At 37.2% G+C, this 13,011-nt stretch overlaps 1 protein-coding gene across 1 annotated transcript in view; it reads right to left on the bottom strand.

The window, feature by feature from the left end:
• Positions 1-13,011, bottom strand: part of LOC121419513 — a 331,043-nt gene that overhangs the window by 133,857 nt on the left and 184,175 nt on the right. Inside the window, exons 101-106 of the mRNA XM_041613966.1 lie at positions 12,417-12,572; positions 11,701-11,838; positions 2,179-2,277; positions 1,264-1,422; positions 813-953; positions 48-200 (exon numbers count right to left, since the gene is read on the bottom strand). Coding sequence (XP_041469900.1) covers positions 48-200; positions 813-953; positions 1,264-1,422; positions 2,179-2,277; positions 11,701-11,838; positions 12,417-12,572 — 846 coding nt within the window. The remainder of the gene's footprint in view (positions 1-47; positions 201-812; positions 954-1,263; positions 1,423-2,178; positions 2,278-11,700; positions 11,839-12,416; positions 12,573-13,011) is intronic.

Genomic DNA, 13,011 nt, shown 5'->3' with positions numbered 1-13,011 from the left:
GAGTAAGAGTTTGCAATGCGTAAAAAAAAAAGTAGAAAATTACTGACCTTGATCCAATGGCTGTACAGTGTCCCCTCTTGGGTTTATCCAGGTAGGATTCCTATACTGACTGTTCTCAGCAATCTGACAGACGAAGGAGACATTGGTACCAATGTTGTAGACTGGACTCTCAGGTTCTTCAATGTCAATCATATTTGGTCCTAGTTAGAAAGGAATAACAAATTTTAAATATTTTGTAATGAAGAAAATGTATGTAGGAATGACAATTTTCTAACTTATTGGCAGTGTGGGTGGGGAATTTTAATTAATATACTTTTTAATTCTGGTCAATTCTATAAAACAATCACAAATGTTTATACATCCCTCCCCCATCCCCACCATTTGATTCCATTCTTTCTTCATTTCATATTCTACTTCAGCCATAATAATTTGAGAGCATGACACTCTTTTCATATGAACTAGACCATGGTAACAAATTTAAGGTAGGTCCCAGAAATGTATTTGACTGGGAGTTCACGCCTAGCGGCATTGCCATACTTATTTTTTTTAATGTAGAAAATACAGTTTCATTGCAGAATTCTTCATATAATGTACGTTCATGGTACCCCAATCAACTGTGACATCTTTCCAGTTGATCAAAACAATTATAGGTGGTGTTAGAAAAAGATTGAAAATAGAATGGGAAGAAAGGACAACTGATTAATTATTGATGAAATAAAATTTTACCAGGAAATGGAAAAAAAAAAATGGGTGAACAATAAAGAGAAATTCAACAAGTAGTTATTTATCCTGTAAATTGCATTCTAGCTTACCATGTACAATGACTGTATGGTTGAACATCAATGGACCAGCTACACACGAATACAGGCCTCCATCAGACTCCGTCAGACTGGTGAATACCAGTTCTCTTGACAGCGAAGTAGGTGTTTCTGTATACACATTGCCCAATGGACCTGAAAATGTGGTGAAAAGCTTATCAGTATTTATAGAATGAGAGGGATTTAAAAGTATTTATAGTTTAGGTTACAATTTGTTACTTTCTTACAAACACATTAAACTGTGGTGGAAGTCTGATCAATATCCATGCAATGAGATGATTTGAAAAGCACTGAGCATTTTCATCTATTTACTTTTTGTTTATATTTGAGAAACCGAACACATGTTAACGATAGAAAACATAAAGAAGGGTTAGCACACACATAGTTCACAAAAAACATCATTGCTGTAACTAATGAATATGGTGGCATGCACATTTCTACCTACCTGGGGCAAAACTCATGACTTCATCTCCCTGGGGATCAATCCATTTAGGAGCACCATATGGGCTATCAGCAGACACCTCACAAATGACTCTCAACTGCTCCCCCACTACAGGAATGGTATGGTCCACAGGTATGACTCGGATCACATAGGCATTGGCATCTGTATTTCAACAAGTCAGAGAAGATTTAAATCAGACATTTTAGTAAACCAATGAATATAAATATAATAAATGAATAAATATATCGTGATGTGAAGACCTGCAGCACAGTGTAAAAACACAATATACTAACTAAACATACAGGTTTCGACATATATTCTAATGTGGAGTCTTTTGAATCACCTCAATCCACATTGTTCTCACCATTCACACAAAAATGGGAAAAAATTCCATGCTTACAAGTACTTTATAGACCAGCTGTGATATTTGACACATAGTTTGGTATACACTAGTCTAAAGTACATGTACTGTGTCTAGTCCATCTTAATCCATCCCTAATACACTTATATTCATATCTATGATTACTAAAATCATTTTTCACATATCAACATAATACAAATACGCATGGAAAAATACTATTCACCATAATAAATACTAATGCCGTATTCTGGACTTAAACTCAGGTTTAAAGTTGTGGTTTAAGTATGGATAGCAAATTGTTACATAAATCACTAACAGTAGAAATATAATATTTCTGCTCATTTGGCTCTCAAATCATTCATAATTGTCTAGGAAGTATAAATAGATGATTGCCTTCACCATCAATGGATCAAGAAAGAGCACATTAAACATAAGAAACATACAACTTAAATAAAATTTTGACACTTTTGGCTTCCCAAAATTTTAGCACAGAGTTAGACCATGATCTAAGTTAAACCCAACTTCAGAATACGTGCCTATAAGTAACACTTATTTACCATGAATTCTGCACTGTGGCCCTCTGTAACCATTGGGACAGAGGCACCTTCCAGACGTACAAGTTCCTCCATTCAGACAAGGATCCACACATTCATTACCTAAATGGGAAGAGGGGTGAAATATAGAACAATCAGATCCAGGTGGGTGTTCATAAAAGGACTTTTCAGATTATTTCATCTGACCAAGTATGTTTTGTCCAACAGTTCACATAGGAACTGTACTTCTAAGCCAATCAAAATCAAGGTATCAGACGAACAACTTCTTGGACAACAAATGTGACCTACCACCCCAAAACAATCAATAAGTCGCCAGGTAAGGTTCTCTGTCAATAGCGAAAATAGTAATTTAGTCTGCAAAATACGTCTCTAAAATCCAAAAATAAAAAAAATAGCTTATCTGAAAGAGAAATTCTCTTTCTTCATATTGTGAAAATTTGAAGTCGTGAAGTTGAATAAAAAAAAATATACAAGATGTTTAGGTAGCTTGTCAAAAGTCCATGCACCGTTCTTCATCGTTCTTCCCGCATCCGGGTTTTCGCTTCGGCTTTCCCGCCCAACGTTCCCTTCTCTTCAAAGGAACGGTCTCCATCAAAGGCCCTTTGATGCCACCGTTCTTTTGTTCGTCTTTCCTGCAAGTCTTAATTTCTGTCGAAAGGCCGAAGAATTTATTCTAAATAGCTCCCTCTACGACCAAAACAAAAGTGTGCCTTCATCATGTTCATATTGACTGTTGGATCGAGATTTCGCGTCACTGTTCTGAACTGTGGTTCGCATCTATAATGGAAGTTTTGGTGCATTCATAAAGCCACGGTAGCTTAATAAAAAATCACGCACATGTCATAAATCGTTACTGATCTTAGGAATTTGCTGCAATAAACATGAAAACCTCTTTTTTGCAATTGGAAGAGAGTCAATTCATGATGTTTTAGGTGGGAAAATAAGATTCCACATATTTTCGTTTCGTAGGCCCAAGCCATTCGTAGAATTCACGTCGACTTAGAATATTAATTATTACTCGCATCTCAAACAAGTGTCGAGAGCCCCCCCCCCTCCAAAAAAAACAGAAGGAAATAGAATGATAAAATAAATATGACCGGAACAGCTTGAAACTATTAGGCATAGATAGATCAAAGATTTACAAAGATTTATTAGAAACTGTTTTAAATAGTTTCTAAAAATTTTTGACGGGCAACAATTTCCCCAGGATAACATATTGTCTCTTAATTTTCTTTATCTCCATGTTGTAAAGAAGCGGGACCAAAAGAGATTGTGAAAAGAGGAAAAAGAAAACTAAGAAGTCAAAGGGAGAGGAAAGGAAGGGGAAATAGAGAGAAATAAGAAAATGATATTGGGATGGAAAAAGAGGAAGGGTGAGAAAAAAATGGAGGAAATACAGTTGAGAGAGTGGGAAATTTGAGAGGGGTTCTCCAGATAAGCGATTCCATGTCCCTCGACATCAATGTCCGATTGTGTTAAAAACGACTGTCATCGATTAATATTAATCTTTTTTTTTCGTTGTTTGATCAAATGCGTGCGCATCCCGATTGCTGCTTCTGCATCGAAATCAATATTCATGAGAAAGCAGAGTTGTGTTCTCGCAGAATTCGTGATCAGGTGGGGGGGGGGGGGTTAAAAACATTTTCCCCAAAATTCATGACTTGCGTCTTCGGAATGAGAGTACGCATGCGCGTGGACTGGATATTTACGAAATTGTGGTCGTCTATTTGAATATTGTATTCCATGAATGAATCAGCATCCTCAAATTTCCGTTACCTTTCTACCCCCCCCCCCATTATGAGAGGCACAATTAAAATTTGTAATGCAAAATGCAGCCAAAACAGAAAAGTGCCCCCCCCCCTTGAAAGCGAACCTAATTTTTCCCCCTGTCATGGATCCGCCCCCGACCTTTAGACATTATGTTGTATAGACCCAATTCTTGGTTGGATTTACATTTACATAGGGCCCCCCCATTGGCGGAGCAAAAAAAAGGGGGGAAAGAAAGAAAAAGAGAGGAGAAAAAGAAGGGGAAACATAAGTAGAGGGGGCGAGTGAATAAGATGAGGCGAAGACTTGGAAATAACTTTAATAATCATTACGCTACTGGGACAACCAATTCAAAGAAATAAACAAATATCAACCTTGGGCGGCCGATCGGGGAAAATATGGGTGAAAAATGAAATCATCCTCCCCTTATTGGCGGAGGCTGGATCCACCCCTGATTTAGATTTACATTTTATTCACACTATCGATCCCCTCTCGGGGCATGAGTGTACAACATAAAAACATATAACAGACTAAAGTATAACTTCATTTAATTGGTTTAACGTATTAAACGTAATGTTCGGAATTAAAGATAAATACCAATTGTGGTAACGATCAGAAAATTAGTTCGATCAGAATGCAATGAATTTTACCAACGAAGTGTTTGTTTGTATAAATGAAAAATATTTGTCAAATAGCCATGTGAAAGAAAATGGTAAAAGTGCTGAGAAATGAGCGATATAAGCACAGAATTCCATCAAATGTCAGGTATTTTTGAGGCAATATTATAACACACTGTACCACGTATGCTTTAAAAAAAAAAAAAACAAGTACACACCTAGTTACAAATAATGCGTGAAGCATTTCCATTTATTTGAATGCAGGATAAAAGAGCACAGGTGTCGTAGCCGGGGATCGAACCCCGGACTTTCCATGTATAGCCAGGCGCCTTAGACCACTCGGCCACGGCACCCTCACATGTTATAGCGATCATCAGAATTATCGATATTGAGCGGCGATTTCATTATTCTACAAAGATAAGTGCAGGCGCGGATCCAGGAGGGGGCCGAGCCAGCCCCGGCCCCCCTATTTTTTGACAACCTGCAGAAAAAAGTGTTTCTTGATAGAAACTACGAAAAGCAGGAAGAAAAGTAAGAAAGAGCTATTATACCCATGATGTGTAATTTACAGCCTCGTAACGGCCGGCCCGACCCCCAAAGGAAACAAGAAAAAGATGAGGGGAAGAATTGGAAAACAGACTTTATATAAAACAATTCGCTCGCGCATCGCGCTCGCATTAACTGTGTAATGAATCCCATTCAAGAGGATTAAATGGCACTTTATATATCCAGTTCTGAAATCAATTTGCACACAATATTTTAGCTCACGCATCAAGCTTTCATTTTTTGTTTGATTTACACAAATTGTTATATCAAAATTTTTAGCTCGCGCTGCGCACTCGCATTGTTTTATTTGTGAGTAACCTATCCTCTTTGGAAATTCTTTCCAAACTTTGTCAAAATGCTCCTGTATCATGTCAGTTTATCAAAAAATTAAGCTCGTGCTTCGCGCTTGCATTTAATTGTTTGAGACATGCAAACAAGCTTGTTCTTTAATTTTGAATAAAAACGCACCGTCCAGTTTTCAGGTCGGAATATCACTCATTATTTAATTGGTGATACTTGTATCCTCTTCACTAATCACTAAAAACAGTCCTAATTGAGTCCCTTAATTTTCACGTTTCGGCTCGCGCTTCGCACTCGCATTGTTTAGTTGGATACTTATCTTTGTTCATTATTATAAAAACTGCTCAGAATCTTCGAATTTGTTTGCACGCGCTTCGCGCTCGCATTTTATATTATGACCACATGAGAAACCTTATCTTGTTTATAACAATAAAAACTAACATTTACTTAAAACTTCAGTTTTCAGTTAGGACTACCCCCTGAAAAACCAACAAAAATAGAATTATGGCGGCCAATCGAGAAAAATTTTGCTGAAAATATTTATCGCCCCCCCCCCCTATTGGCGAAAGCTGGATCCGCCCCTGAAGTGCACATTAATGTACTAGATCTAGATTTATGACAAATATTTCGTATCGAAATCGTCATGTAATCATATTTAAAATTGCTCCTGATATCTTGTGCTGTTCATGGTCTATAACCTCCCATAGTTATCGATATCGTCATCACCGCTGTTATTATCGCAATCATCTTCATTTCTCTATTATAAGTATTATCTTCGTTAACATTTCTATTATTTCATTATTTTTTTTTTGTAATAGTATTTATTAATCATTCAGTTCAATACAAATCATCGTACAAATACTCATGGTATTAACATAATCATATACAATGGATAAATTCAATAACAAAAATTGACCATTTATAACCAATATAAATTCACAAAATCATACAATAGTTATGTAAACAATTTATTACTCAACATTGATTAAACTGAATGAAATTTACAATAAAAAAAAGAAAAGGGTCCGAGTGCACCCCCCCCCCACACAGACACACACAGAAGAGACATAAAACAATTAGACAGTACAAAAAATACAAAACAAAGAAAAGCAGAAGGAAGGAAAATAAAGAGAGAAAAAAAAAGAAAGAAAAGAAGTAACAAGCAAAGTAATAAAAAGAGGACAGTCTACAGTGACAGACAGACCAGCCAACCCCGCACGTGTGGAAACCGGGCAAAACCATCCCTCTCTCATCCTTCTTAATTGTTTTTTAATTGTTCCCACTTTTTATAATGCTGTGTTAATGTTTTTCTCTCTTCATCTTCATGAATCGATCGGGTGGGAGAAGGAGGAGGAGAAGACTGAGAATTACCAAGGAGAAGCAGACGTATATGTAGAATGGGGGAGCAGTAAAAAGGGATGATAATAATAATGAGAGATGAGGAAGGATACGGAGAGGAAAAACAAAGATAGAGAAAAAAGGAGATGCAAGAAGAAAAAGAAGAAGAACGAAGGAAAGGCAGTACAAGACGTATAAGAAGAGCAGGTGGGCAGAAGAACAAGAAGAGAGGAGACGTAGAAAAGGGGGAGGAGGGAAAAGAAAGAAGCAGCAGAAAAGAACGAGGTGGAGAAAAAAGAATAATGAAAGACGACTAAGGATATGAAGAAGAAAAAAAAGATAAAGAAAAGGAGGAGTAAGAAGAGTATATGAAGAAGGGGGCGAATAATGAGAACAAGAAGAATAATAAGGTGGAAAAGAAGAATAACGACGGAGAAAGAGAAGAAATAGAAGAGGGGGTGGGGTGAGTTTGTTCTAAAGTAAAATCAATGTGAGTAGAATTAAATTAATGTTTTTATCTATATTGCAGTGATTACATCATTACAATACTAGGATGTCATTATGTTCAATAATTTAAGCTTCAAAATTCTGTACTTCACGGGTGAAGATATGGGGCCGTAAGCTGCAGGGAGATATGTAGAGTGATATATTAGCATTAGATCATTACTCTAAAATAGATGAAACGTGATTATTTATTTATAACTAATATTAGTTAGTACACTTACTGGCCTAAAAGCCAAAGCAAATAGGGCCATGATATAAACTTCTCCATCGAGAGAATTGAACATTATTGACCTTTCAGGATTGCTTGGCATTGATACTCATCGAACTGTTCTTAGTCATTGCCCAGGCCTATGATCATGAAAGAGCAAGATCACTCACCCGTATAGTAGAGAATCATTGACAATAGCATGCTCAGCGGGTCGCCACAGAAAACAATGGGAGAGCTAGACGCTCACAGTCTTTAATTCCCCATATCCGCCGTCGTGATTATTGTCGTAATTTCAATAGATAAACCTACTTCAAAAGACCGTTGGCCCGCCCGATGGGGAATCTTTTGTAATAATGTAGTGTATTAAAGTACGTGTATGCAGTAACTACCATCCCGACTTCTGTTGTCCTATTTAAAAGATTTCTTTCGCCATCATCGAGGAGCGATTAGCGTGTAAAATCGCATAAATTATCTCACAGAACGGATATAATGTTCATGATTACCAACATCACCATAATCATTACTATTATCTTTCATATTTTTTAATGATATAAACTATAAAATTGATACTGGAGAACGATTGGAAATAGATAATGAATGAATGATGATGATGATAACAGTGATGATGATGGTGATAATTAGAACTTTGAAGTGATATTAATGGACATGATAATACGAATAACATGAATAATATCAGTGATAATGTAAACATTAACAAGCGAAGATGATTGGTATATTTGAGGCAATGAACCATGTATAACTTGAGACGCGTTTTTCCTTTATCATGTTTGTTATAAAAGGGTTTTCATATCATGATCCTGAAAGACATAGATTATATTTAGATTAAAAAGAAAGAGAATGGATTGCAATCTAATTATGGGAAAGATTTTGCGGGATGTCAAGTCCCGGGGGGGGGGGCACTTACATTGACGAGTGGATACCATGCGCGACCAAAAAAACACGTAAAAAGGATGTCTTTTTCACGATAGGGCACTTTACGTAACGTGATAAGGGTGTCAAAAACACAAAAATAATGAAAAAAGGGTATCTATTTTGCTAGGAAAATTACGTGTTTATGGTCGAATTTTGCGGGGATGATAAAACAAAGAATGTTTTATAAAGGATGTCTTTTTTGCCCCCAACACTTCGTGTTTAGGGTCCGATTTGCGCGAGGTGTAGAAGGTGGGGTCGTACTAAACCAAATAAGGTAAAGCCGACGACCGAAGGACCCGTAACAATAAAACATTCCTTTACTTGTTATTTAGGGGTTCATTTCAGGGAACATTTGCCAAGAGTATCGTTTTGTTTCCAATACTTGTAAAGGGTAGGGTTTCAAACGCCAATACTTGTTAAGGGGTGCATTTTCAGAAAATGGAAATTACGTGTTTAGGGTGCTTTTCGAGACCCCATGGTCGCGCATGGTATCCACTCGTGAATGGAAGTGCCCCCCGGGATTTTAATAACCAAATATATTTTGAAAAGGGGTGTTTACCAGGCTAAAGTGAAGGTCCTCATTTGGGTATGAACGACATTATTCTCATTAAAATACATGTTGTGAGTTTCAAAGGGGACACACTTGTGTAAAATGGCATATTTACATTAACAAAATTGATAATGGCTCTCAAAGGGGGGCCGGCACACGGGCCGGATCCCCCCCTGGATTCACTACATAACTGTACCCTCCATGTGCAGAATGTAGACCCCCGTATAGACCCACTACTTCTTTTAGTAGAGGTCACAAAATAGACCACAATACTTTTGAGAGCCCAACTATTGTTCAAAATAATTACGGCGCTTATTGGATTGTATTGTGTTACTCCGGCAGGATCCGCACCAGCATGCACTCCATCCTTGTTGATCTCGTATGCTAAATACCTCGGTCACATTTGTTCTAAGGCAAGTCGAAAACAGTCATTTTAACAGTTTTTGTACCAGCTAAATATAGGAAATTTGAATAAAATGAATAAAACGGCTGTTTTCGACTCGCTGTATGGCCGCCGTAAAGCAAATATGACCGAAGTATTACCATTTCCTGTACTGTACGTTAATTTATTTTTGGTGCGCATTTGAATATGCAAGCTATACAGAATGCAGCTATACAATTAAGAGGTGAGGTACAAAGTTGGAAGGGAAACTAGGCCAAAGAGGCTTTCGTGTTACGTCGGTAAATTATGTTTACCTTAGACACTGGGAATCTAATTTGCAATAATTTGACAGACACACATTGCAGATTAATTCAGATATTTGATAGGAAGAAGAAATCAACGGCAATATACACGTATTGTTCAAGTCAAACGTGAAGGCTAAAAGAAAATAGGTAAAGAAAAGTTTTAGAAAAATTCAAAGGAAGAAATGAAGTTGGATAAAAAAGGAACCATCAGTATTAAGTTGACAAAATTGAATATTGTATGTAGAACAGGAAAATTGAAACAATTAAGTCCCCTCCCCCCGAGCGGACTGGTTTGAAGGGGTGGGGTCACCATGCATAAAATTATGGGGGGGGGGTCGGGGATAGGTCCGTTGCATGGGTTGTGACTCGTCAGGGGGAGGGGGGGGGGGGGGAGTCTGCCCCCTGTAGGTACGCTAGTGAACATATATATAAGAGGGCTAAATTAAACATAGGCCTATGTTAAGCTCAAATTTGAATTTCAACGCTGCCCTTAGTTTTCAACCTTTTTACCAGAAAAAAAAAACGGTTGCATTTTATGTATTTATTGTTATTTTTTGTCACGGTAGCGTTTCAATGTATATCTTTAAATGCCATCATTTTTGGACCAAGGTATGATTTATATTGTATCTTTTGCGTGGGTTTTTGCATTTCGTTTACAAAGATGTTAAGGACAATTCCATATTTTTCCTCTTCACCCGACAATGCTGACTGTGTGGGCTCAGTGTGATGAAAAAAAAATCTTACCCTCGCCTGAACACTTACTTTCAGAAATTCAATATGTTAACGGTATGTTCTTCAAAATAAAACAACATGCTCGTGCTATTAAGGGCTAAAGCTTAATTGTTCTATTAAAGAAATGAAATCTAAATCTAATTGAAATTTGTCATATACTGAAACCCGAAACGAAAAATTCTCCCCAAAAAATGTGAAAGCGTAACTTTTGAAAATATATACCCCACTGGACTACGCACACCGATACAAGGACACAACAATATTCAGATCAGTGACTAGAGATTGGGCGTTTAATAGTTTGCCTAAAATGCCGATATCGTGGACATAGAGGGCGCTCATGCAGAAACATCTTATCGGAGAGACAACCGGGTGGTGTCAAAAGAAAAGATCAAAGCGCACGCTTCCGTTTTCGCTGCAAAAGGGAACGGTGGCGTCTTGAATGGCAAGAGCACTGACCCGTAGGAAAGAAAAATGGACAATGGAACGTTGAGCGGGATCGCCGTGGAATATAAAGGTAAAGACGCACGCACACCTTTGACAAGCCGCCTTATGGACACTATTTTTTTTCAGACGGCTTGGAATTTTCACAGAGATTACACAGTATGCACATCTCATGCTTGAGTGAACCCCAAACTTCAAACCTTGTTTTCTCATTATTTTTAAGCTCTAGCTGAATTTCCTCTGCATTCAATCAAGTACTTGCAATGGTTATTGTTGGTCAATTTTACCATATTATATATCATTTTAAAGCTTAGGAAATGAATTTTCAAGCTCAATAAAAATCTCAATATTCATTTTTGTAGACTTATTGTTGGTTTGGGTGTGGCAGGTCACAAATGTTGATAATATGCTCCACAGGTAGCAAAACAATCCATGATACATACCACTTTGGGGTCATAGTACCAAAAAACACTGATCATGAACATGTACTTTCATATTCACAGACACCTATATGTTTGAAAATGTGAGACATATGAAAGAACTGAAAGTCAACCATCAGGAAATGAACAACTTCTTTACTGCAACAAAAATAGGTTTTTCTGGAAAAAAAGTTTAAAAGTCTACAGACAAGCAACATGTAAAAGCATCATTATTATAGCCTTATATTGCCCACTACAATGTACATGTACATGCACGGATATCGGATGACAATTGATGTCATTTGAAGGATGGCTGTGAATAATTGAGGAATGTAGAAAGAAGTCAATTGGAGTGTATAATTCCACATCATTTTATCTTGTACATAGATTTCCCTTACAATCCTACAACATTCAAATGTGCTTGTCAAAAGATTGCTATTTCTAATCTCATTTTCATTCTTATCTCATTCCTTTTCCTCATACCTTGAATATCAATCTCATAGATGGTTGTGAGAGGCCCCGTTTGACAGGTGTAGCTTCCTGCATCCTGGAGGCTCAATGCTTCAAAGTTCAGTCGGGTAGCTCCTGGTGTCGGGTAGTCCACATACACTCTCTCATTACCTGGGAACAATAAAATATAAATGCCCCTATCTGAGGAATGTCTACAAGAATACACGTTCATTCGAACAAAGAGCAGGTTTTCTCTAAAGACTTCTACTAAGAAAAAATTAAAACAAAGGCAAAATTGAGACTCAGTGTTCCACGATTCAGTCGGGTAGCTCCTGATGTAGGGTAGTCCACATACACTCTCTCATTACCTGGAAACAATAAAAAAACAAATTCCCCTTTTTAACGAATCTATGCAAGAACACATATCAATTTTACCAAAAAGGATGGCTTTCTCTAGAGAATTTAACTGACATTTGAATAAAAACAAAAAAAAATTGATATTCAATTCTTCAAATTCAAGTTTGCTCCTTGAGTCGGGTAGTCCATATACAATTGCCATTACCTGGGAACATTCAAAATCAAGTGCCACTTTTAATGGAATTCATACAAGAATACTTCACACTCTGCTTAAAACACCATGTGAACAACCAAACAGCTTTGCCCGCAGACCTCAGTTAGAGGCTTAGAGCCACATGACGCATCAACTCACAATGAAAAAAAAAGAAAAAGAACCAACAGGCCTGACTTACCCAAGACTCTTCCTGGTACAGCTTGGCGGTTTGAATCCAACCAGATGGGGTTTCCATACGTACTACCAATAGGAGCCTGACAAAGGAGTCTGAGAGGATCACCTATCCTGGGCTCACTGTCGGGTGTTGGTATGTCAGGCAAGACATGGATGGTTTCTACATGGGAGAAGAAAATAATGTGTTCAGGAAATTCCTTGTGTCATCTCTTTAAAATGCAAATTAATATCAATGCAATCTAAAAATAAAGAAAAAAACATTCACAAAAGTGGTTTCAATTGTACTATGGTACAAAACCAAGACAATGTGGATTTTGTGTATATAATTAGAGGTCTTACTTTATCACATACACTAAGAAAAGCCCTATTATAAATTCAAAATTTTGGCAGAGAGTGTTTAATTCATGTTTGAAGCATGAAGTGTCCGTTCTGGAGAATGATTACATTCTGATGTTACGGCTCATATCATATGATGTCATAATGACGTCATTATTACATCATGAGTCATATTAAACAATGTCATCATTTTCTCCATGCAATGTTGGATATATCAATTTGCTATAGCTTCAAGAAAGAATATGACTGATTGTCTGTATCAT

This window comes from Lytechinus variegatus, chromosome 8, assembly GCF_018143015.1.
Source record: "Lytechinus variegatus isolate NC3 chromosome 8, Lvar_3.0, whole genome shotgun sequence".
In the NCBI taxonomy this organism is placed as follows: domain Eukaryota; kingdom Metazoa; phylum Echinodermata; class Echinoidea; order Temnopleuroida; family Toxopneustidae; genus Lytechinus; species Lytechinus variegatus.
This window is presented reverse-complemented; position numbering and strand designations above follow the sequence as displayed.